The sequence below is a fragment of the Ovis aries genome, chromosome 11, assembly GCF_016772045.2.
Source record: "Ovis aries strain OAR_USU_Benz2616 breed Rambouillet chromosome 11, ARS-UI_Ramb_v3.0, whole genome shotgun sequence".
Taxonomy (NCBI): Eukaryota; Metazoa; Chordata; class Mammalia; order Artiodactyla; family Bovidae; genus Ovis; species Ovis aries.
This window is the reverse complement of record NC_056064.1, coordinates 25,171,531-25,196,649: the sequence shown is the minus strand read 5'-3', so window position 1 is coordinate 25,196,649 and position 25,119 is coordinate 25,171,531. Positions and strand designations below refer to the sequence as shown.

Genomic DNA, 25,119 nt, shown 5'->3' with positions numbered 1-25,119 from the left:
GGGGCCCTGGGCGGGTGGGGCTCCCTGGGGCTCCCTGGGGCTCCCTGGGGCTCCCTGGGCGACTGCTTAGGCGTCAGCATTTGCCCCTCTTGCAGCATGTCCGTCGGATCCCCATTGTTCCCGATTCAGTGGTTTGGGTAGCTGTTCTGTCTCTCATTCACTACAGAAGCCCGTCCCTGCAGACCTCTCGCACATTTATTGCAAGGCTGGAATTTATGACGGATTGGATTTCAGAGGAGGGATTGATTAAATACAGATGGAGCGCTTGGCAGGGGCCTGGGGTTCCCAGTAGACTCCCCCATTTAGAAACAGAGTACAGATTAGTCGGCTTGAGCAGGGGCAATCTGGGGCAAACGCTGCTTTCAAGGGAAGGGAAGGGAAGGTGAGGGAAACAGTTTGTTTCTGTTCAAGGCATCTTCTCGAAGCCAGACAAAAATTCCTTGTTGAGAGGAGTCATGAGCTGCCGAGGTCACTCCGCACTGGCTCACATGCACTCAGTCCCAGGTCACACAGGCTCTCCGTGCAGGCATCTCGGCTCTGGCTAAACCCCTCTAGCACCTTACCCTAATCGCATTATATTCACCCATGCCCTCCCCCTTTGAGAGTTCAATCCTTGCCCTGCTGTTCCCTCTGCCTGGAGGATCCTTCCCCACTTCTATAATTACTAGAGTTTCAGTTATCTTTCAAGGGCGAATGCAAATACCACCTCCTCCATGAAGACCACCAGGATCACAACTGTCAAGCAGTAAAAATGAATCACTCCTTTCAGTATATACTCTGTTACTTTCTGTTTCACCTTGGTTTTCATTCTGCCTTACGAGGGTCTGTGCTTTAACTATCTGAATTTCTGTACATGTAGTGAACTTTGAATGAATATTAATGCAAACAAAAATGACTCTTGTGATCTAGTCTTAAGACATATTTTTATTCTTTTTTGCCACACCATTTAGCTTGTGGGATCTTTGTTCCCTGACCAACATTTGAACCAAGGTCCTTGGCAGTGAGAGTGTGGATGCCAGGGCCCAGGGAGAGCCATTGCGGTATGCTGGGAATAGCCCAAATTTGTCATCAGACCTGGAACCACTTTCTAGTTGGGAATATCTCCATCTCACTTGGCTTCAGTTTCCTCTGTAAAAGGGGTTAATAATCTCTATTTCAGTTTAGTGTCAGTTGCTCAGTCCTGTCCGACTCTTTGTGACCCCATGGGCTGTAGCCCACCTGACTCCTCTGTCCATGAATTCTCCAGGCAAGAATAATGGAGTAGATTGCCATTCCCTTCTCCAGGGGATCTTCCTGACCCAGGGATCAAACCCGGGTCTCTTGCAATGTGGGCAGATCCTTGACCATCTGAGCCACCAGGGAACCCATGAGAATCAAATGAGATCATGTAAATGAAGCCCCTAGTACCTGGTCAGCACTCAGTGGATTATTATCAAGGCTCTGTGGGTGGGGTTCTGGGCGGCTGGTTCAGGGCCCAGCTGGAGGGCAGGGAATGAGAGACACAGATGACGAAAACGGAGGCAACAGCTCAACTCGGAGCAGTGGTGCTGCTGTGCTGGGCTGTGTCAGGAGGGTGGGAAATACATCTTAATCATCTTTGTATGCCCAGAGCAAACCGAGTGCCTGGCAGAGAGCAGGACCATAACAAGTATTTTTAAATGGAGATTTCACTTACAATTATATCTACCAAGATTTTCTAGACTGTCTGAGAAACATCTGCTGGAGAGAAAGACCAAATGGTATCACAGGATGGAAAGGTTACTAGATTTGAAGTCAAAAGAGGCAGACTGAGTTCTGGTTCCGTCACTGGGCGCCCAAAAGACATCGTCATTTCTGTAGACCTCAGTTTTTTCATCTGTGAAACAAGGCTGTTGAGACTTCCCTGGCAGTCCAGTGGTTAAGATTCCACGCTCCCAATGCAGGGGGTTGTGAGTTCAATCCCTGGTCAGGGAATAAAGATCCTGCATGCTGCCTGGTGCAGCCAAATAAAAGGAAAAAGAGGATAAAACAAGGCTATTCATACTTTATCCGCCTGCCCCATAAGGGTGTGGTCTCTTTCAGAAGGTTTTGGGATCCCTAGAGCAAGCGTGCAGGATCACTGTCCACGGTAATACAGTTAGTCCCATGGCCAAAGGGGACAACTCTCTGAGGGGACCAGGGGACCAGCTGGAGAGGAAACTAGATGTGGTTCAGGGCAGCCGTAGGCATGGCGAAGTGTTGACGAGTGTTCAGCTTCGAGGGCAAGAAGAGACACAGAGCTGTGAGAAGGAAGAACAACAGGGCCAAGGAGGCAAAGAAAGTACTTCAGAAGAAAGGCTATGAGAACAGCCAGAAGTTCCCCCCTTGTGATAAACCTACGAGTGAACATTTGTTGAGCATTTACTATCCGCCAGGTGCTCTTTTCAATACTCTGCGTGGATTATTTCCCTTAACCTGCGTAGTAACCCTGGGTGGGCGCTACTCTTATCCCCATTTCACAGATTGGGAAACTAAGGCATGGAGGTCCTGGGAGATTTTAACTCATGGCTCACATTCTTAAGTAGTCTGTGTTACCGGTGTTACACAAAACAGGATGGCTGCAGTGACTGAATGAGAACGGATGTACTGAAAGGCATTTTGTGACTTGCAAAGTGCTGAGGAGATGTGGGATGAGGTCAAACCCCAGGTATTCACTTGACCTTTTGGGTCAGGTGTGTTGCACAATCGTGGTTAAGGAGAACCATTGTTTCCTCCTGACCCTGACCCTGGCCCTGGCCCTGGAGATTGGTCTTTAGGGGCTGTAAAGGCACGGGGTCTGGTAGCCAGCCTCATCTCCCCAGCTCTCTGGACTCCCAGCTTCCCAGGCCATCTTGAGGAACTGTCTGCTGGGGGCCTCCTAGAACTCAGGCCAGACTCAGGGAACCCTGGGGTTCACGGGATAGATGGCAGAGCCCAGGTGTCCAGGATCTGGTCACAGCATGTTAGAGAAGGGCACTGCTGCAATTCTCCCATTCCCTAACGGGCTGCCAGGCAGGGACAGAGACAGAGCCGAGGTCTTCAGGGCCCCACCCAGTGAGTGGCAGAAGTGTTGAAGGGGTTTCTCAGCACAGGCGTGTGACAAGTGCGAGGCCTTGGGCTGACCTCACCCACACCCAAGCGAAGACAGAGGAATGGTGTGTAGGTGGAAGATTCCAGGGAGCCAAGCAGAGCAGAAGGGCAAGGTCCCGGGAGGAGGCAGTGAGGAAGGCTGGCTATAGGGGAGGGCAGGGAATGAGCAAGGTGAGAAGGCACCCCCAGAGTGGGCGTGGAAGGCCCTGGGGGAGGGTTGCAATGGAAGCCAAAGTGCCTGGGAAGGCAAAGGCTGTGACAGAAGGGGCTCTGGGGGAGGGTGACTTCTGGATCCAGAGTGGAATGAGAGAGGAGGAGCCCCTCCAGCAGCTCCCGGGAGAACCAGGGCTCAGGGAAGGGTAGCGGGTGCAGGTGTGGTACCCATTTCATGGCAGTGGGACATGGAGGGGACTGGCCTCACCCACTAGGGCATTGCTGGTGGGGGTGCCAGCACGTTCATGGCAGGAACGCATGGACTCAGCCACAGGAAGAAGTTCAGTTGGGTGGATGGTAAGTCAGTCAGAAAAGTTGGTGAAAAGCAAGAGATTTGGTTAAAGAATAATTGATCAGGGTTACTAAGCAGATGGACCCAGAAACAGCTAAGAGGACCCCAGGAAGAAGAGCAGATGTAGGGGGGTTATCAGAGAAGGTGGGGGCAATTTAGGGGCTCCCTGATCCAGGCTGAGGGTCTGAGGCCACACTTGAGGTCCTGGGAGCCAGCCAGCCTAGGGCCATTAGCAGAGCTACGCACCGGGGCAGGGTGAGACCTGCCCTGATGGACCAGTTGATTGAGATCTCTTGGGGTCAGGCCGCAGCCCAAACTGGGATTTCCTGGGAAGTCTATAGGAAACCCTCGAAATGCCTGGCAGAAGCCCTTCCAGGCCAGCCTGCATTAGGGTCAATCAACTAATAAACCGTGTAGTCAAAGCTATGGTTTTTCCAGTAGTCATGTCTGGATGTGAGAGTTGGACCACAAAGCAGGCTGATGCTGAAAAACTGATGCTTTCGAACTGTGGTGCTGGAGAAGACTCTTGAGAGTCCCTTGGAAAGCAAGGAGATCAAACCAGTCCATCCTAAAGAAAATCAACCCTGAATATTCATTGGAAGGACTGAGGCTGAAGCTGAAGCTTCAATACTTTGCTCACCTGATGCAAAGAGCTGACTCATGGGAAAAGATCCTGATCCTGGGAAAGATTGAGGACATAAGAAGCAGAGGATGAGATGGTTGAATGGCATCACCAACTCAATGGACTTGAGTTTGAGCAAACTCCTAGAGACAGTGAAGGACAGGGAATCCTGGCATGCTGCAGTCCATGGGGTCACAGACTCAGACACAACTGAAGTGACTTAGCACACACGCGGCACGCTGCGCCAGAGAGGAAACTAGATTTCCCACCCGGCTTAGAGCTCCTTCCTCTCCTCTGGGCCCTGGAGGCTTCGCTCAGACCCTCACCCCTGCCTTCAGACCCACTGGTGCCCAATTCATAGCTCCTCCAGGCCCTGCCTCCAGCTGCCCACTCCTTGTACACACACACACGGTCCCCACCCCTCAGTTTCAGGGAAGCAGGAACTGTGAGTGGAGGGAGGGAGGGGAGGCAGAAAGGATGCGCCTCACCATCTCCCCTCTGACCTCCAACACCACAGGCAGAGGGGGAAGGGACCCCAGCACCAAAGTAGTCATTTCTGCAGTTCCCATCCACTCCTCTGCCCTTTCCCCACGCCCATTCCACAGTAGTTCTGGAAGTTCTGAGTTGGAATCCCCAATGCCTCGGTGCCTCAGAAACGGAATCTACAGTTCCTCACAGGCAGCATCCTACAGCAGGTCACCAAGAGTTAACAAAGATTTTCCTGGACACTGCAGATATGTGATAGAGCCCCCATCCCAAACCAAAACCTATCTGAGGAAAAAGTATGCCTTGTTCTTTAACTCAAAACAATTTACAGAGCACTACCTACCTGTCCCCAGGCTTCCCTGGAGGTTCCGAGGGAAAGAACCCACCTGCCAATGCAGCTGACGTGGCTTTGACCCCTGGGTTGAGAGGATCTCCTGGGGAAGGAAATGGCAACCCACTCCAGCCTTCTTGCCTGGGAAATCCAGAGGGAATGGACAGAGGAGCCTGGCAAGAGTCGGACACGACTTAGTGACAACTACATGGCTAGGCGGAGGCCTTGCCCTCAAGGAGCTGAACAGACAACAGGCAAACATGTTAACAGGGGGCCCCCAGTGGCCAGGGCTGTGAAGCTGGACAGATCAGGGCAAGGAACACAGGGATTTCAGCACGTCTGTCCATTGGGACAGCCTATGCAACACAGGACTACGACACACATGCATCTCTGTTTCTGAAAAGAACACCTGGACAGGTCAGGAGAAAACTGGAGGGGATTAGAGAATGACCAGCCTTTGCTCATGAACAAATGCTAGAGGTCTGGGATAACTGCAAGGCTGTACAAAGGAAAATTTATATTTGAAGGATTCAACTTCCATTTTCAGATGAAAGTTTTAATTTCTTGTGGTTATTTTTGCATCTTCAAAGAATAAGCTTTGGCTGAGGAGGTTCGCTGTGGGCCAGGGCGGTGGAGCAGTGAGCGGACCCAGAAGCGGGTGTAAGCCTCACCCCCAGGCAAGAGCAACAGGGAGTAGGAGAGATGCTGGAAAGATCTGCAAACAAAGCAAAGGAGTCTGGACTTGACTCTGTAGCAGACAGGACTTAGCAAAGGACTGCTCCAGACCACAGCGTCTGGAGGGGTGGCGTCACACGCTGAGCGCAGACAGGAAGATGCATTCAAGTGAACTCTCGAAACTTCGACAACTATCTTCATGGAGTAAGTAAATGAACCCATGCCCACGGCATTGCTGAACATAGGCTTGTTTGATCAGATTATCGCCCCATCCTGGGCCTCATCTGATTCATCTATAAAATGGGAATAATAATGGTATCCACCTCACATGGATATGAGGATTAAATAAATTAATACAGGGAAAGCATTTAGACCTATGGCTGGTACATAGTATGTGCTCAATAAATGTTAGCTTTCATTATCATGTATTTCTTTCTGGGGGAGGATGAGAGGTGGCAAATAATCCACTATACTCATATTAAATATAAAAGTATTCTCAGTGGTTCCTGTAAATCCCATTTCACTTTGCCTGAGAGGAAAAAGGATATGTAAATTATTTTAAAGCAACATGTAGATACTTTAAAATATCAACTTTATTTAAAAAATCAACAATAAAAACCATCACTCAAATTATCAATAACAGACGCTTCTATCCATTCAAGTGTACATTATGTAATTCCTCAAATTAAAGACCTATAATTTCCCTTGAGGCCTTTTAAATTCTGAGGTTATATAAAATTAAGCAGGAAAACATTAACATTAAATGAAAATCAATTTTGCACAAGTACATGTGATCAAGCAGCTTAAATTATCACCTGAAATACTTGTACTTCAGAGGCAAATCCCAGATGACAACACTGTACGTGCTATAAAAAGATTCACATTATTCCGCGGGGTGTGTCTCACGTCACTCGTTCTCTACATTTCTTTCACCAAAGGCCTCAGGCAAAAAAAAGTGAGGGGAACTTTTTCCAGGCAGCGGCCTTATTTTAGACACGTTCCTTTTCTTTTTCTGAACTCAGTTTCTGAAAGCACAAGAGGCTTTCCTCCTGGTAAAACAGGACTTATAAGACGTTCGAGGACTAAGCTGTTGTGGTTCTTAAGTTTATTCCTGTCTTGGGGGAGACCCTGTCATCTTCACACCATCCGGATCTATTCTGTCCTCCCACTCAGGCTCCCTTCCGGTGCGGAGACATAAGACACTCGTGACCTCAGCAGGGAGGAGAGTGAGCTCGTACCTCCGCCCAAACCCCAGAGAAGGCAGCCTCTCCTGAGGTCCATAAACTTCCTCTGAATTCAGAGTTTTGTGTATCAGAATACGTCAGCTCACAGCAACAGAAGACTTGAGGGACTAAAAATGTGGAGAAGCACTTAGCAACTGAGAATGAGAGGAGCGTGTGTTTGCTGTTACACGCGGATAACTGCTGGGTTCCTATTTTAATAAGAGAGCAGGGCTGGGCAGCATAACCAAGTCCTGTGCTGGACAAAAGTCTATAACCCAGCAGGACAGGTGTCCTGGTAGGAACTCTCAGAGCAGGGAACATGAGCCAGGTGATGGGACCAGACAGTAACTGCTCTTGTGCGGGCATCAGGGCAGGTCAATAGCAACTTGAATCCCTGTGTGAAGCAGACTTAATCTACTACCTTTCAGAACCTTCTGATCACCAAACTGAGCCAGTGGAATGACCATGGTATTTCAATGGGAAAACTACACATTCAGAAAATATTATACTGTCATCGATTCATGTTTCCTGGGCACTCATAAATAGGACACATCCCGTCATAAGCTATCAGAACCATTCGCTCTGACAATGAGAGGATCAGAGTGAGGCGCGTCCTTCGTCCCAGTGGGCAGCTCTTCTGGGCTCGGAGGGACAGCTGAGGACAAAGCCTTCCTGTGGCTAAAACCAAGCGGGGGTGCCGCCCCTTGGCCAGTGAGCCGTCACGTAGCAGGTTCCAAGAACTCTGAGGTGAACACGGCTTCTGCGTAATCTTCACACATGTCCTGCAGTTCAGCAGCCACAGCCCCCAGGGCTTCATCGACCAGCTCTTCTGAAAAGCTGGAAGACAAACAACAAAGCTAAAGGTACATATAGCCAAGTATGGGAGCCGTTCTGTTACTCAGTTGAGGGACTTACCGAGTCACTTTTAAGATTTAAACAGAAATTCAAAGGGCCAAGAATGGCTAAAGTATTTTGGAAGAAGAAAAACAAGGTGAAGAAACTATAAAACTCCTAGAGGAGAACATAGGCAAAACACTCTCAGACATAAATCACAGCAGGATCCACCTCCCAGAATTCTGGAAATAAAAGCAAAAATAAACAAATGGGATCTAATTAAAATTAAAAGCTTCTGCACAACAAAGGAAACTATAAGCAAGGTGAAAAGACAGCCTTCGGAATGGGAGAAAATAATAGCAAATGAAGCAACTGACAAACAACTAATCTCAAAAATATACAAGCAACTTATGCAGCTCAATTCCAGAAAAATAAACGACCCAATCAAAAAATGGGCCAAAGAACTAAATAGACATTTCTCCAAAGAAGACATACGGATGGCTAACAAACACATGCAAAGATGCTCAACATCACTCATTATTAGAGAAATGCAAATCAAAACCACAATGAGGTACCACTTCACACCAGTCAGAATGGCTACAATCCAAAAATCTGCAAGCAATAAATGCTGGAGAGGGTGTGGAGAAAAGGGAACCCTCCTACACTGTTGGTGGGAATGCAAACTAGTACAGCCACTATGGAGAACAGTGTGGAGATTCCTTAAAAAATTGCAAATAGAACTACCTTATGACCCAGCGATCCCACTGCTGGGCATACACACCGAGGAAACCAGAATTGAAAGAGACACATGTACCCCAATGTTCATCACAGCACTGTTTATAATAGCCAGGACATGGAAACAACCTAGATGCCCATCAGCAGATGAATGGATAAGAAAGCTGTGGTACATATACACAATGGAGTATTACTCAGCCGTTAAAAAGAATTCACTTGAATCAGTTCTGATGAGATGGATGAAACTGGAGCCGATTATACAGAGTGAAGTAAGCCAGAAAGAAAAACACCAATACAGTATACTAACACATATATATGGAATTTAGAAAGATGGCAATGACGACCCTGTACGCAAGACAGCGAAAAAGACACAGATGTGTATAACGGACTTTTGGACTCAGAGAGAGAGGGAGAGGGTGGGATGATTTGGGAGAATGGCATTTTAACATGTATACTATCATGTAAGAATTGAATCGCCAGTCTATGTCTGACACAGGATATAGCATGCTTGGGGCTGGTGCATGGGGATGACCCAGAGAGATGTTATGGGGAGGGAGGTGGGAGGGGGGTTCATGTTTGGGAATGCATGTAAGAATTAAAGATTTTAAAATTAAAAAAAAAAAAAGAAAGAAAAAAAAAGAAAAACAAGGTGAGAGGTCTTGCTTCCTTAGACAGTAAGAAGGTAGTGCTTAGACTCCAAAGTCAGGCTTGAGGTAGAGGCCTGTAACACCTACTGGAGGGACCTCACCCTCGAGACAGCTGAAGCCAGAGAAGGCCAGACACTAAATGGCTTGACAGAGGTGGCTGGATGCTAACTAACTGGCCCAGCCCACTTCCCACGGCTTACCAACTGCCTGACAGAAGAAAGGATGGGGGCCTTCTTTATGGGACAGGGGGCAGGAAATTGCAAGTTTCTCTACACACACACAAACACATGCAGTACTTCTGGATACATTTCCTGAAAACAAAAACATTCTCTTAAATAAGCCTGATACAATTATAAAAATCTTAACACTAACACTCACATAATACTACTATCTTGGAGAAGGAAATGACAACCCACTCCAGTGTTCTTGCCTGGAGAATCCCACGGGCAGACGAGCGTGGTGGGCTACTGCTGATGGGGGTCACAGAGAGCTGGACACGACTAAGTGACTAGGCACAAGCACAACACTGCTATCCAGTCTTACCGACAGACCTTTTCAATTTTTCTGCCAACTGTCCAAAAGAAGTTCTTTGAAAGAAAAGATTCTGTAGACTGTCCAGGACTCACTGGAGGACCGCGTGTGGCAGCCAATGGTCAGTCACAGGTCTTCAGTTTCGTCTAGAATGGTTCTTCAGTCTTTGTGTGTTATGATCTTAACATTTTTTGAAGAGCAGAAGCTTTGTTTTTAAGACTGTCTCTCAGTGTGGATTTGTCTGACGCTTCCTCATGGTCAGGTTCACGTTCTATGTTTTGGGAACGAATGCCCAGAAGGGATGCTGTGTCCCTTCAGTGCATTATTTGTCTTATTACGATGAGCGTTAATTTTTGTCACTTGGTCATGCTGATGTCTGCCAAGTCTCTAGCCTGTAGTTACTACCTCCCCTTTGTAATTAATACGTATGTTGCAGGGAGATACTTTTAGACTGTGTAAATATTCTGCTTCTCATCAAACTTGCAGAATCAATTATTACAAGGTTGCCAACACCGATTTTCTAATTTCATCATTCCTTCTCTGTTCAATAGTTGGCATGCTACTGTGCGGAAGAGCTTTCCCTTCTCAATTACTTATTTATGAATTTATGTATCCATTCATTCATTCATATCAGCTTGGTCTTATAGATTCTTATTTAACAGCTTGCAATCTGTTTCTATTATTACTTATTTTGATATTCAGTGTCTCCCCGAATGGCCGGCAGGAGTCCCTTCAAGTCAGCTCCTACGTCCTCTTGACATGCCCTCGTCATTCTTTGAACACTTCCATTCTGGCACAAAATGAAGTTTCAGGTTCATCTTACATTTTCCCAGCCCCAGTCTTGGAACTGGCCAATTCTCCAAGGAGCCCTGGTGCCTTGTCATGGAGAAGAGTATTTTAGAAACCACAATCTGGGTACCAAGTGTGCTCGTTGCTGCTAAGTATGTCACGGCTTCCAGGCCCTCTCAGCAGACAGGCTCAGACAGAGAGGTGCAAGGATGCACCGCCCGCGTCTATCTCTGTACCTATCAAAAACCATAAGTCATAATACCTCCAATCTCACTTCAAAACAGAGGATTCATTCTAGCCTCCCCCCGAAACCTGACTGTCATTATTCACAACATACTTATTCAATCAGTACTAAAATACAGAGAAAGTATTTTAGAATTGTTAACCCATGCTGCTGGGTAAAAGAAACTTACTTATTAGAATCTAACATGTGTTTACAGTCTTTGTCTTTAGCCAGAGGATACAGAGTCAAAATACTACATTCAAAAGTGACTTAGACAAGTTCTTATCTGTGTGTATCCCTTTAGTGTGGCTATTTCTTAGATATACAGTCAGTTTCTTCCTGTATTCCAATTTAGGGTTGCTCAACATCCTTCAAACCTTGTTGATTTGGAGGGTTGTACAGGAAACATTAACAATTCTGAAGTATACAAGAGACGAAATGAAGCTAAGTGTCCCTCCCCTTTTCCTATCCCTTCTGCCCCATTCCTGTCCCAGCTGTTTTGTGGTTTTGTTTTTTTTTGGGGGGGGGGGGCAGCTAATCTGACCATCTTTAGTCTTCTAATGGGTATGTAAAGCGCTCTTTCATTAACGTAATTCTGATACAGCTGACCTTCTACTAAAATACTAAGTATTTTCTTTATGTCTATCTGTTCTCTCTTCTTTCTTAACTTTTTTAGGATTCTGTGATTGTTTAAATTGCTTTTTCACTTTTAATTTGGGTATTGTACACTATTTTACTATTCTTTTAGGGGCCAACTCTAGATTACAATAAGCATCCTTGCCTTAAACTATAACATTAATTGATATTCTTACCAGTTTCCCAGACAATGCAAGAACCTTAGGACACTAACTCTGTTTATCCTCTTCCCAATTTCTACGCTACTGTTATCATGCACTTCAGCATATAGTCATACACCCCCACAAGATATCAGCTTATTGTTTTATACAGTCAATATTCACTTGCCTACTACTGACTTTTTCTTAATCCATGCCTTCTTGTATTTCTGCCTTTTCATCTGTGACTGTTTTTGCTCTGCCTGAAAAATACCCTTTCGCTATTTCCTATAGTGACGGTCTACTGGTAATAAATTTTTGTGGCTTTGTTTAGAACCTTTCCTGCCTTCCTTCTTGAGGTACATTTCACTGGGCTTACATCCAGACTGGCAGCTTTCTCTTTTGGAGCTTTACACCAGGGCATCCAGCCTCCACTGTTTTTGTTTCTCCATCTTCCTTCTTCTGGCTGATTTTTAAGATTTTTTTCTCTTGGTCTTTCATTTTCCAACAATACTGTGATATATGCTACATATGGATTTCTTCTGTTTTTCTTGCTTGGGACTTTCAGAGCTTCTTGAATCTGTGGCTTGATGTCTAGTGTTACTTTGGGGAAGTTATCGGCCATGATCTCTTTGGATGTCCTTCTGACCCATCCCCTCTCCTTCCTCTCCTGCGACCCCAGCCACATGTGTATTAGACCTTGACCTTTATCCTCCATGCCTCTCATCCTCTCTCTTCATTTTCATCTTTTTGTGTGTCTCCATGTATCACTCATGACTTCCCAGGTGGCACTAGTGGTAAAGAGCCCACCTGCGAATGCAGGAGGCTTAAGAGACCCAGGTTTGAGCCCTCGGTAGGGAAGGTGCCCTGGAGAAGGAAATGGCAACCCACTCCAGTTTTCTTGCCTGGAGAATCCCATGGACAGAGGAGCCTGGCGGGCTGCAACATAGGGCTGCAGAGTTGGACGCGACTGTGACAACTCAGCACAGCACATGCTTCGCTCTAGACATTTTCTTCTATCCTATGTCCGAGTCTCTAACTTTTCTCTCCCCCCACCCCCAAACAAGATATATTTTATTTGTCACCATTGAAGTCTGAGTTTTAAGCAGATTCATGGACTGGTGGCTCGTATCCATCAGTTTGTCCAACTTTAGCACCTGTCTCCTCCCCAGTAGCTTTTCCAGAATGACTACCTTCACGTGCAGCTCCATGAGTTTTCCCCACTCAAACTTAGGCTTCCTCAGCATTTTTACTTTTCTAACAATAATGTCACGGAGCAGATCAACAGATTGGCAAGCTTCTCTGCCTTTTCCACTGCTGTCTGGAATCAGTTTACTGACTGCCTCTTTCATGTCACCTGTCTGCAGCTCTCGGGTCATGATTTCCACCATCTTGCGGATTTGGTGAAACTGATGGTGCTGGGCATAAGAGGTCTTCCAAATCTTTTTGTTGCCTTTTTTTTAGTAAAACCCATACAGAACAGAGGAAACAAATAACTGCTGGTGGTCTTGACACCAACGCGAGCTTCAGTCATGGTCAGCCATTGTTTGACCATGGAGCATTTTGTCAGATCACATCATGGAAATTAATCAGGCAGCGTTTGCCCTGAGCATCCCCAGTAATTAGCTTGAATTTTCTAAACGCAACTGTATCAGTCACAGATCAGCAAGGCTCACGTCAAAAACATGACCCTTGAGGCCATCATATGTGATTTGAGTTGAGTTCTTGTGACTAGTGTTTTCCCAGTATTTCTTATATTGAACATAGTTGGTCCTTTCACTTCATACCGATGTTTCTTAGAAAATAGGTCAACCACTTTCTTCTCGGCTCCCTTTTCACCTCCTTTCATAAGATGCTTACTCATGCTAACCACCATGGTGCTACGCAGAGAGCCAAAAGGCTCTAATTTTTTCATGTGTCTAATTTGTTATTAAGCCCATTTGATGAGTCGCTTATCCCATGGACGGAGGAGCATGGTAGGTTATAGTCCATGGGGTCGGTCAGACACGACTGAGTGACTTCACTTTCACTTTTCACTTTCATTTCAGAAATTGTACTTTTCAGTTCTTGAATGTCCACATGGATTTAGTTTTACTCCCAGTTCTCTGCCAAAATTCTACCTCTATGTACACAGTATGCACAGTTATTTTAATATCTGTGTCTGATGGCTCTAATATGTGGAGCTGCCGTGGGTCTGTTCTTGTTATTGTCATGTCTCTCTGCTGCCAGGCTTTTTTTTACCATTTATCAGACATTAAGTTTGAAAACTGCAGGAATAATTTAAATCCTAAGATGGTGTTATAAATCTTCAGAGAAAAGTTAAGTTTGCTTCTGCTCGGTGGCTGTCAGGCAACAATCTAGAATGACTTCAGCTCAGTCTCAGGAAGTGAGACGAAGTGGAGCTGAGTAGAGTCCTGGGAGGGCCTGCCGGCATCCAGGTCACCCTTATTCCAGAGTGCCACCCTTCAGGGTCCCCATCAGAAGTGAGCAAAGTTCATCAGGTCAGCCCTCGGCAAGCCCTTAATCCCCTCTGCTATCCTCTGATCTGAAAAGACCACTGAAAGTGCCATTCACCTTCCCCCAGAACCGACAGTCCAGGGTCAGTCTTCTCCAGGATCCTGGCCCAGTTATTCTTTATTACCTAGTTAACTTCCTGGGGCCTTCAAGCATATATGTTTTATTTTGGATCTAACTTTTCTATTAACAGTGATCCTCAGTGGGAGAGGCGGTCCAAATTACCAAGTACATCCTTACTAGAAGCAGAAGTGATTACTTGTGTTTTGTTTTGTTTTGATGCTTGCTTTGCTTTGCTTTCTATATTCCTATCACTAATTCATCCCCAAACTATGAGAGAAACACAAATACATTCAATGTGTGCTCCCAATACAAGCTCCAAAGCACATTAGGTAACGTGTTTGTTTTCTTCTTTTTTAACCTTTCTTACCCTGCCTTCCCTGTCTGGAAACTATTCCTCCTAGAGCCCTCTGTCCTATTCTAGACGACACTGAATTTATGCTCACTGAAAAATTCTCTTGGAGGGACTTCCTTGGTAGTCTTGGTTAAGACCCTGCATCTCCTCTGTAGGGGGCTCAGTTTCGATCCTTGGGTGGAGAATTAAAGATCCCACATGCTGCGTGGTGCAGCCAAGATTTAAATTAAAAAAAAAATTCTCTTGAAAATAGCTTTCGCCATTTTCCTGGAAGTTCCATGCTCAGTTCAGTTCAATTCAGTCACTCAGTCGTGTCCGACACTTTGCGACCCCATGAATCGCAGCACGCCAGGCATCCCTGTCCATCACCAACTCCGGAGTTCACTCAAACTCATGTCCATCGAATCAGTAATGCCATCCAGCCATCTCATCCTCGGTCGTCCCCTTCTCCTCCTGCCCCCAATCCCTCCCAGCATCAGAGTCTTTTCCAATGAGTCAACTCTTTGCATGAGGTGGCCAAAGTACTGGAGTTTCAGCTTTAGCATCATTCCTTCCAAAGAACACCCAGGACTGATCTCCTCTAGAATGGACTGGTTGGATCTCCTTGCAGTCCAAGGGACTCTCAAGAGTCTTCTCCAACACCACAGTTCAAAAGCATCATTCTTTGGTGCTCAGCTTTCTTCACAGTCCAACTCTCACATCCATACACAACCACTGGAAAAACCATAGCCTTGACTAGACGGACCTTTGTTGGCAAAGAAATGTCTCTGCTTTCGAATATGCTATCTAGGTTGGTCATAACTTTTCTTCCAAGGAGTAAGCGTCTTTTAATTTCATGGCGGCAGTCACCATCTGCAGTAATTTTGGAGCCCCAAAATAAAGTCTGACACTGTTTCCATTGTTTCCCCATCTATTTCCCATGAAGCGATAGGACCAGATGCCATGATCTTTGTTTTCTGAATGTTGAGCTTTAAACCAACTTTTTCACTCTCCTCTTTCACTTTCATCAAGAGGCTTTTGAGTTCCTCTTCACTTTCGGCTGTAAGGGTGGTGTCATCTGCATATCTGAGGTTACTGATATTTCTCCTGGCAATCTTGATTCCAGCTTGTGCTTCTTCCAGTCCAGCGTTTCTCATGAGGTACTCTGCATAGAAGTTAAATAAGCAGGGTGACAATATACAGCCTTGACGTACTCCTTTTCCTCTTTGGAACCAGTCTGTTGTTCCATGTTCAGTTCTAACTGACCTGCATATAGGTTTCTCAAGAGGCAGGTCAGGTGGTCTGGTATTCCCATCTCTTTCAGAATTTTCCACAGTTTATTGTGATCCACGTAGTCAAAGGCTTTGGCATAGTCAATAAAGCAGAAATAGATGTTTTTCTGGAACTCTCTTGCTTTTCTCCATGATCCAACAGATGCTGACAATTTGATCTCTGGTTGCTCTGCCTTTTCTAAAACCAGCTTGAATATCTGGAAGTTCACGTGTTAGAGTTCCCAAATTTCCTAAATCCTGTCTTCCTCTTTCTCATGTTGATGGTAAACACCCTCTAGAAGTTTACTGAGAAACTACATTTTTCGATACTTTGCGTGCCTTAAACTGTCTTTATTCCATCCTTTTATTTGATAATTTAGCTGGGCACAGAATTCCAGGGTGAACTTTGGAAGCATGCTCTTATATCCCGTAGCAGGGCTGCTACTGACAACACACCCTTCTCATTTCTGACTATTTGAACGTGCCCGGTTCTAACTCTGGAGCCTTGCGTCATCTTCTCCTTACACGAGGATGCTCGCATCTCCTGTGCACAACATGTTATGATGTGTTCAGTTTCATTTATTCATGCATTTATTCACCCATGCACTCGCAGTGAACAACTGGTGAATCCTTTCAATCTAGAGACTAATGACCTTCTGGAGATTCTTATAGAATTTCCTCGTTAGTTTTCCATTCCTCCTTTTCCCCTCTTCTCACATTCTGTAAATCCTGTTAGTTCAATGTTTTCTGTTATACTAGCCTCTGTAGCTTTCATGGTTTTCAGAAATGCTGGGATCTCTTAGTGATCTGCTCTATTCGAGAATGAGAATTCCAATTAAACCTCCTATGCTCTGACTCCCTTGCACCCATGCATCCCCAGTGCTTGTCCTTCCTGAGTCTTACCAAGATTCTTCTGCACAAATTAGCTTGATTCTTGGCTCCACCCTCATCAGGTTCTTGGCTCTCTCTGGTCTGGCAAGTCATTGCCTATTTGTCTAACTGCTCATGGCTTCCAAAATTTTCCTGCTGGTTCTTATTTGCTGTCATTTATGGTTTCATGCCTTTTACTCAGTCTTTCAGTGACATACAGTGAGATAGGGCTACAGGGAGTAGAGATAAATCGTATGTTCAGTCTGCTCTTTTCAACCAGAAGTCTCCTGATTTGTTTTTCCAACCAGGAATCCTTAAGAGTTTGCTTTCATTAAAAGCATCACCACCTTAAACCTTTCCTTTCAGAATCATGCTTTTATTTACATCCAGTTTATACTATCTGCCCCTTCTGATCACTGGAATAGTCCTTTTCTCCAGGTGAAGGGAGGAATGGAGACAGTAAAATAAAGAGGAAAAACTCAGCTGATTTCTCCCTCACCCAAGAGGCTATCAGATGAAGCCAACTATCCTTGGATATTTCTTCAAGATTAGATCAATACACTTCTCATCTTTGGGACACCCAAATAAGAACCAAGAGAGATCAAAAACAGAGCTAGAATATTTAGATGTGCTGTCACTTGAGGGTCCAGGACAACAGAGGAGATCATCTGTGAAGTTCAGGCATATTTTAACAACTTTAACCTCTATATCTTACCCTATTTGTCCTCACAGGGGGAGAGAGAGATTCCCCCTACATCTACAGCACTGTAACAAAATGTATCATTAATCACGTGTTAAGAATGTAATACCGGGAACAGTCTATCTCCTTTAGCTTATTTTAAATTTCCCAAGATGCCAGTTAGTCTAATCAATCCAGACAAGCTCTGTGCAAACCAGTGGGCATGCTACAGGGCTGCAGGTTAATGCATGGAAGCAAGTCAAGTTTACTCTACTCTCTTCCCCAGGAAATATACGTGGCATCTCAACCAGAACAAAGGGTCTTCATATGCTTCAAAGGGTACATATATTATGAGAAGCCTTAGGACTTCAGGTTTGACTTAAGGGAGTGGACATGTGATTATCTCTGATCCCACCCAAATCCCCACTATAATAAAAGGAGATAAACGAACATATGAAACTACATGGAGAAGAAGACAAAAGTAGATGAGACAGGTAATCAAAACGACTCAGCAGTTCAGAGGAAATGCAGAGGAAGCAGAAACCTTAGGGTGTATAGCAGAAGACACCAAGGAAAAGCAAGCTGATCTGTCTCACAGAACATTACAAAGTCTCTGGAAGTAAGAGAACCAGGAACCATGAAAGTGGAAAGAAGTATTGGGTAGGAGATGAGAACGCAGATTGAGACTGCAGGATGAGCTGGTAGACTGACGGGTCTCTACCCCTGCTCGTGGCATCTACGTGACTATCCCTCCTTCACCTCCACAAAGGAAGAGAGGCATATTCTTTGGGAAAAATAAACCAGGAATTTAAAACTCAACCAAATCATCAGTCAAATATGAAGATAAGACACTTTCAAACGTATAAGTCTCAGGAACTGTCCTGTGATACACAGAGCAGTATAGGCTCCATCAAAGTAAGGGAGTAAACCAGGAAGGAGGAAGACACGTGGGAACAGAACACAAGGACCCTAACGTGGGAGGGAGAACCTCATGCCCAGGGTGGTGATGAAGACATATGCCAAGACAAGAGCCGCACCGCACATCTAGAAAGTGGTTGGGCCAGGCTGGGGTAGAAGGAAAGAGAGTCTCAGGAGAAAGAGTGGGGGTGGAGGTGAGATTAACCAACACATCAAATCATGAGGAAAATTATGTTGAGAGGTGTTGGCTAGAATGTGAAGATCTTGAATAATATATTAAAAAAATAAGCAACTTAAAAAGAGGCAATTATTAATTCCTGGAACATGTTTGAAACCTGTTCAAGAAAGATGTCATAACAGTATACTCTAGGTTCACTGATGAAAATTATCTGCTCGTATATAATAAAATGATACTCGTAAGGAATTTAAATTTGAGCACTATTTCTAAAGAATGAATTTGCACACATCTTTCAATTGAATATTTACATGAAAGAAGGCTACCCATTCTTCAAATATCTAGCAGCAGTGGGACTGTCTTCTGACTCCACAGACCTCCCCTTTCTCAGGGGAGGCGACAGCCAGAAGGAGAAGGTTAAGTGTAGTGGGGTCTATAGACCCACTGTCCTGTTGCAAGTCTGACCTGACCATGAAGATTTCAAGATCGTAACTGCTTCCTGCCCAGTCATAATTCACGTTCTCTGATGACGCTGACCTCACTAACACCAACAGGAAGCCTGCCCTGAACAAAGTTTCTGCTTCTGGTGGAAGGCTGCAGCATGCTCCTCGGGATGGCATCAGCCATGCTGTTTTCCCATCTCCTCTCCCTGAAGAAAGGCACTTGGCAGAGAAAGCCTGTTCCCCAGCCCCAGAGCAGCCACTGGAACTCCAGGACCCAAAAGCTTGGCCTGAGACCTCGGCCAGGTCTTTCTGCAGTCAAGTTAACACATGGCACCCTGTTCCGCAACAGAGCGCAAGCCCTCCTCCTGACCTTTCAGCTATGAGCCATGGGTTGAAGGAGCCCACGGCCTCGTGCGCAATCACCCGCAGGTAGTGCTCGAAACGGCGGCAGTAGTCAACGATGCTACGACGCATGACCGGCGGGACAAAGAGGGCAGCTCGGCCTTCTGTCTGTTGAGCATCTTCTGAAAGGGAAGGAAGGGGAGCTTCTCTTTTCTCCGATCTCTCCTCTGTTCCCACACTTTCATCCAGAGAACTGAGAGCAAATAAAAATGATGAGAGCATTCAAAATCATCTACAAGTGAGAGTAAACCGTTAATGCATCCTGATGGTTGGACAACCAAAGGCTGACCTTCATTTTCCTTCCTCACGCTGCATCAAACCCAGCATCACCACTCACTGTTTCTCCTTCACATGAACCAACCATCCTCATGGGAGCAACATCTGGACAAAAGAATTCTTAAAGCAAATCTTGCCGTAATGACTTGCAAAAGTCACCTGTGCCACTGTGATGCTTTCAATCGTAAAAATCAGCTGTTACTAAAGGCTCCTTAAGATGCAACACACTCAATGCCCATCTTATAAACACATTGTTTTGCTGGGCCATCTTGGAGTTTGGCAAGATTTTGGTCAAGAGAAGAATCTCTCTCTGTCTTGTGGTTATTGGAGGAATGTAAAATCCAACAAGGTCAAAGGTAACCAACTACAAATGAAATCAGACAGGCTCATTACCACTTACGCGCCACTGCAGGGCCCTTCTAACACGATGTTCACATCTGGGTCTTTTCGAGCTGCAGTCTTTGTGATCCTGATTGGATGAGGAGAAAGAGGCCTTTCACTTACCGCTGGAAATTTCTGGTCTAGAAAAGGAGAGGCATAAAATGACTATACGTAAAGAAATGCTGGAGTAGACATCACTGGAGTGGCCAGTAACCTGTGAGGAAGTTCACAGGCATGTCTCTTAAGCATAAGGGTTGAGCTGGCAGTGCGAAAGGCAGACAACGCCTCTGTTCTACCTGAAAAGGTGAATGTAAAAGTTATCAAGAAACAAACCAATGAGGAGTTAGTTTTAAGAAATAAGGAACTTGTTTCAAAGCTTCTGTCAGCTCTGAGGTAGACTCCTTGAAGAGGCCTGTGCAAAGCCAGGTTCCATTAGGATCCACCCCTCATTCAAGGAGTCTTGAGCAGTTGGGTTTGTTTTTAACCTTTAAATTATCTGATTACTGGAGAAGGGAAAAAAAAGAACACTCAACACCTGAACACCTGACTAGCTGACAATTTGTGTCTGAGCTTCGCTGGGAAAATCTGCATGATGACAGTCAAAACATTAACGTATTAACTATACATTGCGGCAGGCTTGACAGCTCCTTGGAGCTTTGGATTATTTATCATTTTAAACACATCTCAGATATAAAAAGAAAATTGCCCTTCTCTTAGGTAAAGAGCAAGTATAAGTCAAACACCTTTCTCTGACTCATGTATTTCTTTGTTTATGATTTTTTACGCACAGGAATACTGTATAGGTCCTTCCCTGGTAATCCAGAGGTTAAGACTCCACACTTCCAATGCAGGGGGTATGGGTTCAATCCCTGGTTGAGAAACTAAGATCCCACATTACATGCAATAGTGGCAAAAATTTTTTTTTTAATTTTCAAAAACTTTAAAAATATATTAATAAAAAGAAATACTGCATAAGTCAGTTTTTATAAAAATATTACTGAAAGTACAATCAATTTTCAATTGACTTCAGAAAAGAGAAAATAAGAGATACAGATTTGACACTGCACAATTCACAGATCACTTTAAATTTGGTTTCTGTGATTCAACTGAACATACAATCAGAATAATTAGAGACAGAGGGTTCTTATGAGGATTTCATGGTTCTGGATTTAAAGTATCCACAAATTCATTTCAGTTCTTGGTGTTCTTCAAAGCTCCTTTGAAATGCATACCTAGACTCCAGCAGAGTCAGAGATAGTGACTAATAATTTAAATTGCCCTTGAAAAAGAGAACACTGAGTCCTTGGTAAGGCTATCTTTTGCACGATGCAACCTGACTGTGGCCAATGGCCAAACCAACAGTGAAACAGTTGCCCTTCAGCACTCCCCTTTCCTCTGCTTCTAAACCGAAAGATGCCCACTGATTCACTAGGCGGTGATGAGAAGGCTCATCCCCGGGTCATGACCCTGCTAGATGCAGCTGGGATACTACTTAATATGATAAACCTCTCTGGCTTATTTGGGAGACATAAGGACCCTCCCAGAGGCAATGGCAACCCACTCCAGTACTCTTGCCTGGGAAATCTCAGGGAGGGAGAAGCCTGGTGGGCTGCAGTCCATGGGTGGCGAAGAGTCGGACACGACTGAGCGACTTCACTTTCACTTTTCACTTTCGTGCACTGGAGAAGGAAATGGCAACCCACTCCAGTGTTCTTGCCTGGAGGGTCCCAGGGACAGGGGAGCCTGGTGGGCTGCCGTCTATGGGGTCGCACAGAGTCAGACACGACTGACGCGACTTAGCAGCAGCAGCAGCAGCAGCAGCAAAGACCCTCCAGAAACATCTCTAACAGGGCAGGACATGGCAGAAGTCTATGAGAGTTCACAGGAAGGAGCAAACATAAGGTGGGCCTGGAAGAATGGTTCACCTGTCATGTGAGGACAAACACAGAAGCTGGAGTAGGGCTAGAGGAGAGAGAGAATGAGAGGAACAAAGAATGGAGCCTGAAAAATTACCAGAACTGGGGCTTCCCTGGTGGCTCAGTGGTTAAGGATCCGCCTGCCAATGTAGGAGACACAGGTTCGGTCCCTGATCCAGAAGATTCCACATGCCGCAGAGCAACTAAGCCGGTACGCCACAGCTATTGAGCCTGCACTCTAGAGTCTGAGAACCTCCACCACTGAGGCCACATGCTGCAACTCCTGAAGCAGGCGTGCCCTGGAGCCCTGCGCTTTGCATCTATAGAAGTCACCACAATGAGAGAAGTTTGCCCACAACCAGAGAGCAGCCCCTGCTTGCCACCCACACAGCATCGAAGACCCAGCACAGCCATAAATAAATAAATAACACTATGAATGGTACACTTTAAAAACAATTACCCAAACTGAAAGGAATGAATCTCTATTGTGTTTAGATGGCTCATTTTTCAGTGAAAATGTGACACAGAGAACACTTTTCCTAAGACAATACCCCAAACTCATCCTCTTTTAAAGAAGTCTATGTACATACACTGCTATTATAAATCTTCTATACCCACAACTTCCTTTCCTTCTCTTAATACTCACAGTACCAAAAATCCTTTAGAGGTAATGTTTAACCACCTTTTGTTTTCCTTCTTTCATTGAGTAAAGTAGTAACTGATAAGCATAAGTCAAAGAGAACTTGAGCAACACACCCCAGCCCAAATTGCGACACTGGCCTAGCAACTGCAGCCAAAAGGCATATGTATGAATTTTTAAAAAAGTGGAAGAGAAAACAAAGTCTTTTCAACAAATGGTGTAAGAACAAATGAATATCCATTAGCAGAAGGAAAAAATGAACCTCAACCTCTACCTCAAACCAGAGCCAAGTTTTATTCAAGATGGATCACAGGCCTATACATACAAACTGAAACCATAAAGCTTCTAGAAGAAAACAAGAGCTTCTCTTCTCAACGTGGGAATAGGCAAAGGTTTATGAGATCAAAGAAAGCAAAATCTATACAAGAAACATTGGATAGCTTAGACTTTATCAAAATTTAAAATGTTTCCTCATAACAAAACACATTCGAGAAAATACATACGTGAGCTACAGATGGGAGAAAATATTTGCAAACACTCACCCGAGTAGATTAGTGGCTGCTGGGAAGAGATGGGGGAGAATGAGAAGTGATTGCTAATGGAAGCTGGGATTCTTGTTAGGGTGATGAAATGTTCTGAAATTAGACAGCAATGACATTTGCAACATTCTGTAAATATACTAAAAACGACTCAACTTTAAAAGGATGAATTTTATGGTATGTGAATTAGATCTCAATAGAGCTGTTTTGAAAATAGTATATATATGGCAAAGAATTCACATCCAAATGCATGAAGAATTCCTATAACTCAAACATAAAAAGACAATCCAATTCAAGACTTGGACACTTCATAAAGAAAGATATACAAATGACTAATAATTACCTGAAAATGTTCTAAACATCATTATTACCAAAGAAATGAAATTAAAGCCACAAAGACATATTGCTACGGGTGTACCAGAATGGTTATAATGAAAAAGACTTTGACAATTCAAATGCTGGCAAGGATCTCTAGCAGTAGGAACTCAATGCAGGGAGTGTAAAATGGTACAGTCACTTTGGGGAAATGTTTGACAGTTTTTATAAAGTTAGACATGTGCCTAGCCCATAATCTGGCAAATCTACTCAGGTTTTTAATCCAAGAGAAATGAAAACCTATGTCCATAAAAAGATTACACATGAATACACTCAGCAGATTTCTAATAGACCCAAATTAAAAACAATCAAATGCACATCTCCAGGCAAATGGCTCAGCTAGATGTGGTGCCTGTGTACAATGGAACACTACTCAGCAATAAAAAGGAATGGACACTGACGCCAGGTGCGGCAGGCTGAACAGTGGCTCCCCAAGATGTCCAGATTCTGACCCCTGACACCTGTGAATGTCTCTTCTATAGCAGGAGGGACTTTAAGGATCTTGAGATGGGGAAAGTAACCTGGATCACTGGGATGGGCCCTAAAGGTAACAGCAAGTCACTGTAACAGGCAAGCAGAGGAAGATGGGACTCGGGAGAAGGCAATGCGAAGGCAGAAGCAGTCTGGAGTAATACAGCCACAAGCCTGAGAACGCAGGCAGCCTCAGAAGCTGAAAGAAGGAGCCAGCCCTGCCAATCCCTTGCTTTTAGCCCTGTGAGACAGTCAGACTTCGGAACTCCAGGAATTCATTTGAGAATAAATTTGTTTTAAACCACTACATTTGTGCTATAACTTGTTACTAACTTAAGCTTGTTACCCTAGCAACAGGAAATGAGTAATAGATAAATTATAAGACATCTTGCAAAATGAAAGACAAAAGGTTAAATACATGTATGATTCCACTTATATGAAATTCCAGAATAGGCAAAATTAATCTAAAGTTAAAAAAAAAGCACAGTGGTTGGCTGGGTAGGGGGGCACTGACTGGGAAGGAGCACAGGAGTGTGGGTAACAAAGATGCACCCATTTGTCAAAACTCATCAAATAATACCGTTAAGATCTGCATATTTCATTGATGTAAATTTTATCTCAAAAGGAAAAAGCACTCTAAGTAAATATGAAGCTCCAGCTGCTGATACACAGGTTGAAATGTTTCGGGTAAGATGTACCAATGTCTGCAACTTACTCTAAAATGCATCCAAAAGTAACATGAATTGATGGGTGCTCATGTGTGCTCTTTGCGACCCCATGGACTGTAGCCCACCTGGCTCCTCTGTCCATGGGATTTCCCAGGGAAGAATACTGAATGGGTTCCATGCCCTCCTCCAGGGGATCTTCCCAACCCAGGGTTCAAACCTGCGTCTCGTGTCTCCTGCATTGGCACGCGGATTCTTTACCACTGAGCCACCTGGGAAGCCTAAGAGGCTAAGGAGATATATGATAAAGCAAATATAGCAAGATTTTAATTGTAGAATCTAGAAGAAGTATATATGAGTATCCACTGTACAACTTTTTTCAACTTTTCTGTATGTGTGAAATTTTTCACAGTACAATGTAGAGGGAAAAGTGGGGGAACACTCACCATTTTTTCCTTCCTGCATCCAAAAATGAGGGTCGGTATATACAATTTTATTATATCTTTGGCGAACTGTCTCCTGGTATTTCTTTAAAAAAATAAAAAAAGATTAATTTATGCAGAAAAAAATTAGTTTCATTACAAACCAGGGACTAGGAAGGTTATAACAGTCCAGCAGACATTTGATAAGACACTTCACCAGAAAACAGGCACCTCCCAGGCCAGGAAGCGGTTAGCTCATGAGGGGAAGTGTAAAATAAAATGAGGCAATTAATCTATACTAACTAAT

The 25,119-nt window shown here is 44.6% G+C and overlaps 1 protein-coding gene across 6 annotated transcripts in view; it reads right to left on the bottom strand.

Moving 5' to 3' along the window:
• Positions 1 to 6,281: 6,281 nt before the first annotated feature.
• The window catches only part of KIAA0753 (KIAA0753 ortholog), a 63,589-nt gene continuing 44,751 nt past the window's right edge, over positions 6,282 to 25,119 (bottom strand). For all 6 annotated transcript variants that reach the window (XM_012185538.4, XM_042255546.1, XM_060395339.1 and 3 more), the window contains 4 exons: positions 24,837 to 24,918; positions 19,804 to 19,924; positions 19,096 to 19,320; positions 6,282 to 7,766 (listed from right to left, as the gene is read on the bottom strand). In XM_012185538.4, the coding sequence (XP_012040928.2) occupies positions 7,649 to 7,766; positions 19,096 to 19,320; positions 19,804 to 19,924; positions 24,837 to 24,918 (546 nt within the window). In that variant the 3' untranslated portion in view covers positions 6,282 to 7,648. The remainder of the gene's footprint in view (positions 7,767 to 19,095; positions 19,321 to 19,803; positions 19,925 to 24,836; positions 24,919 to 25,119) is intronic.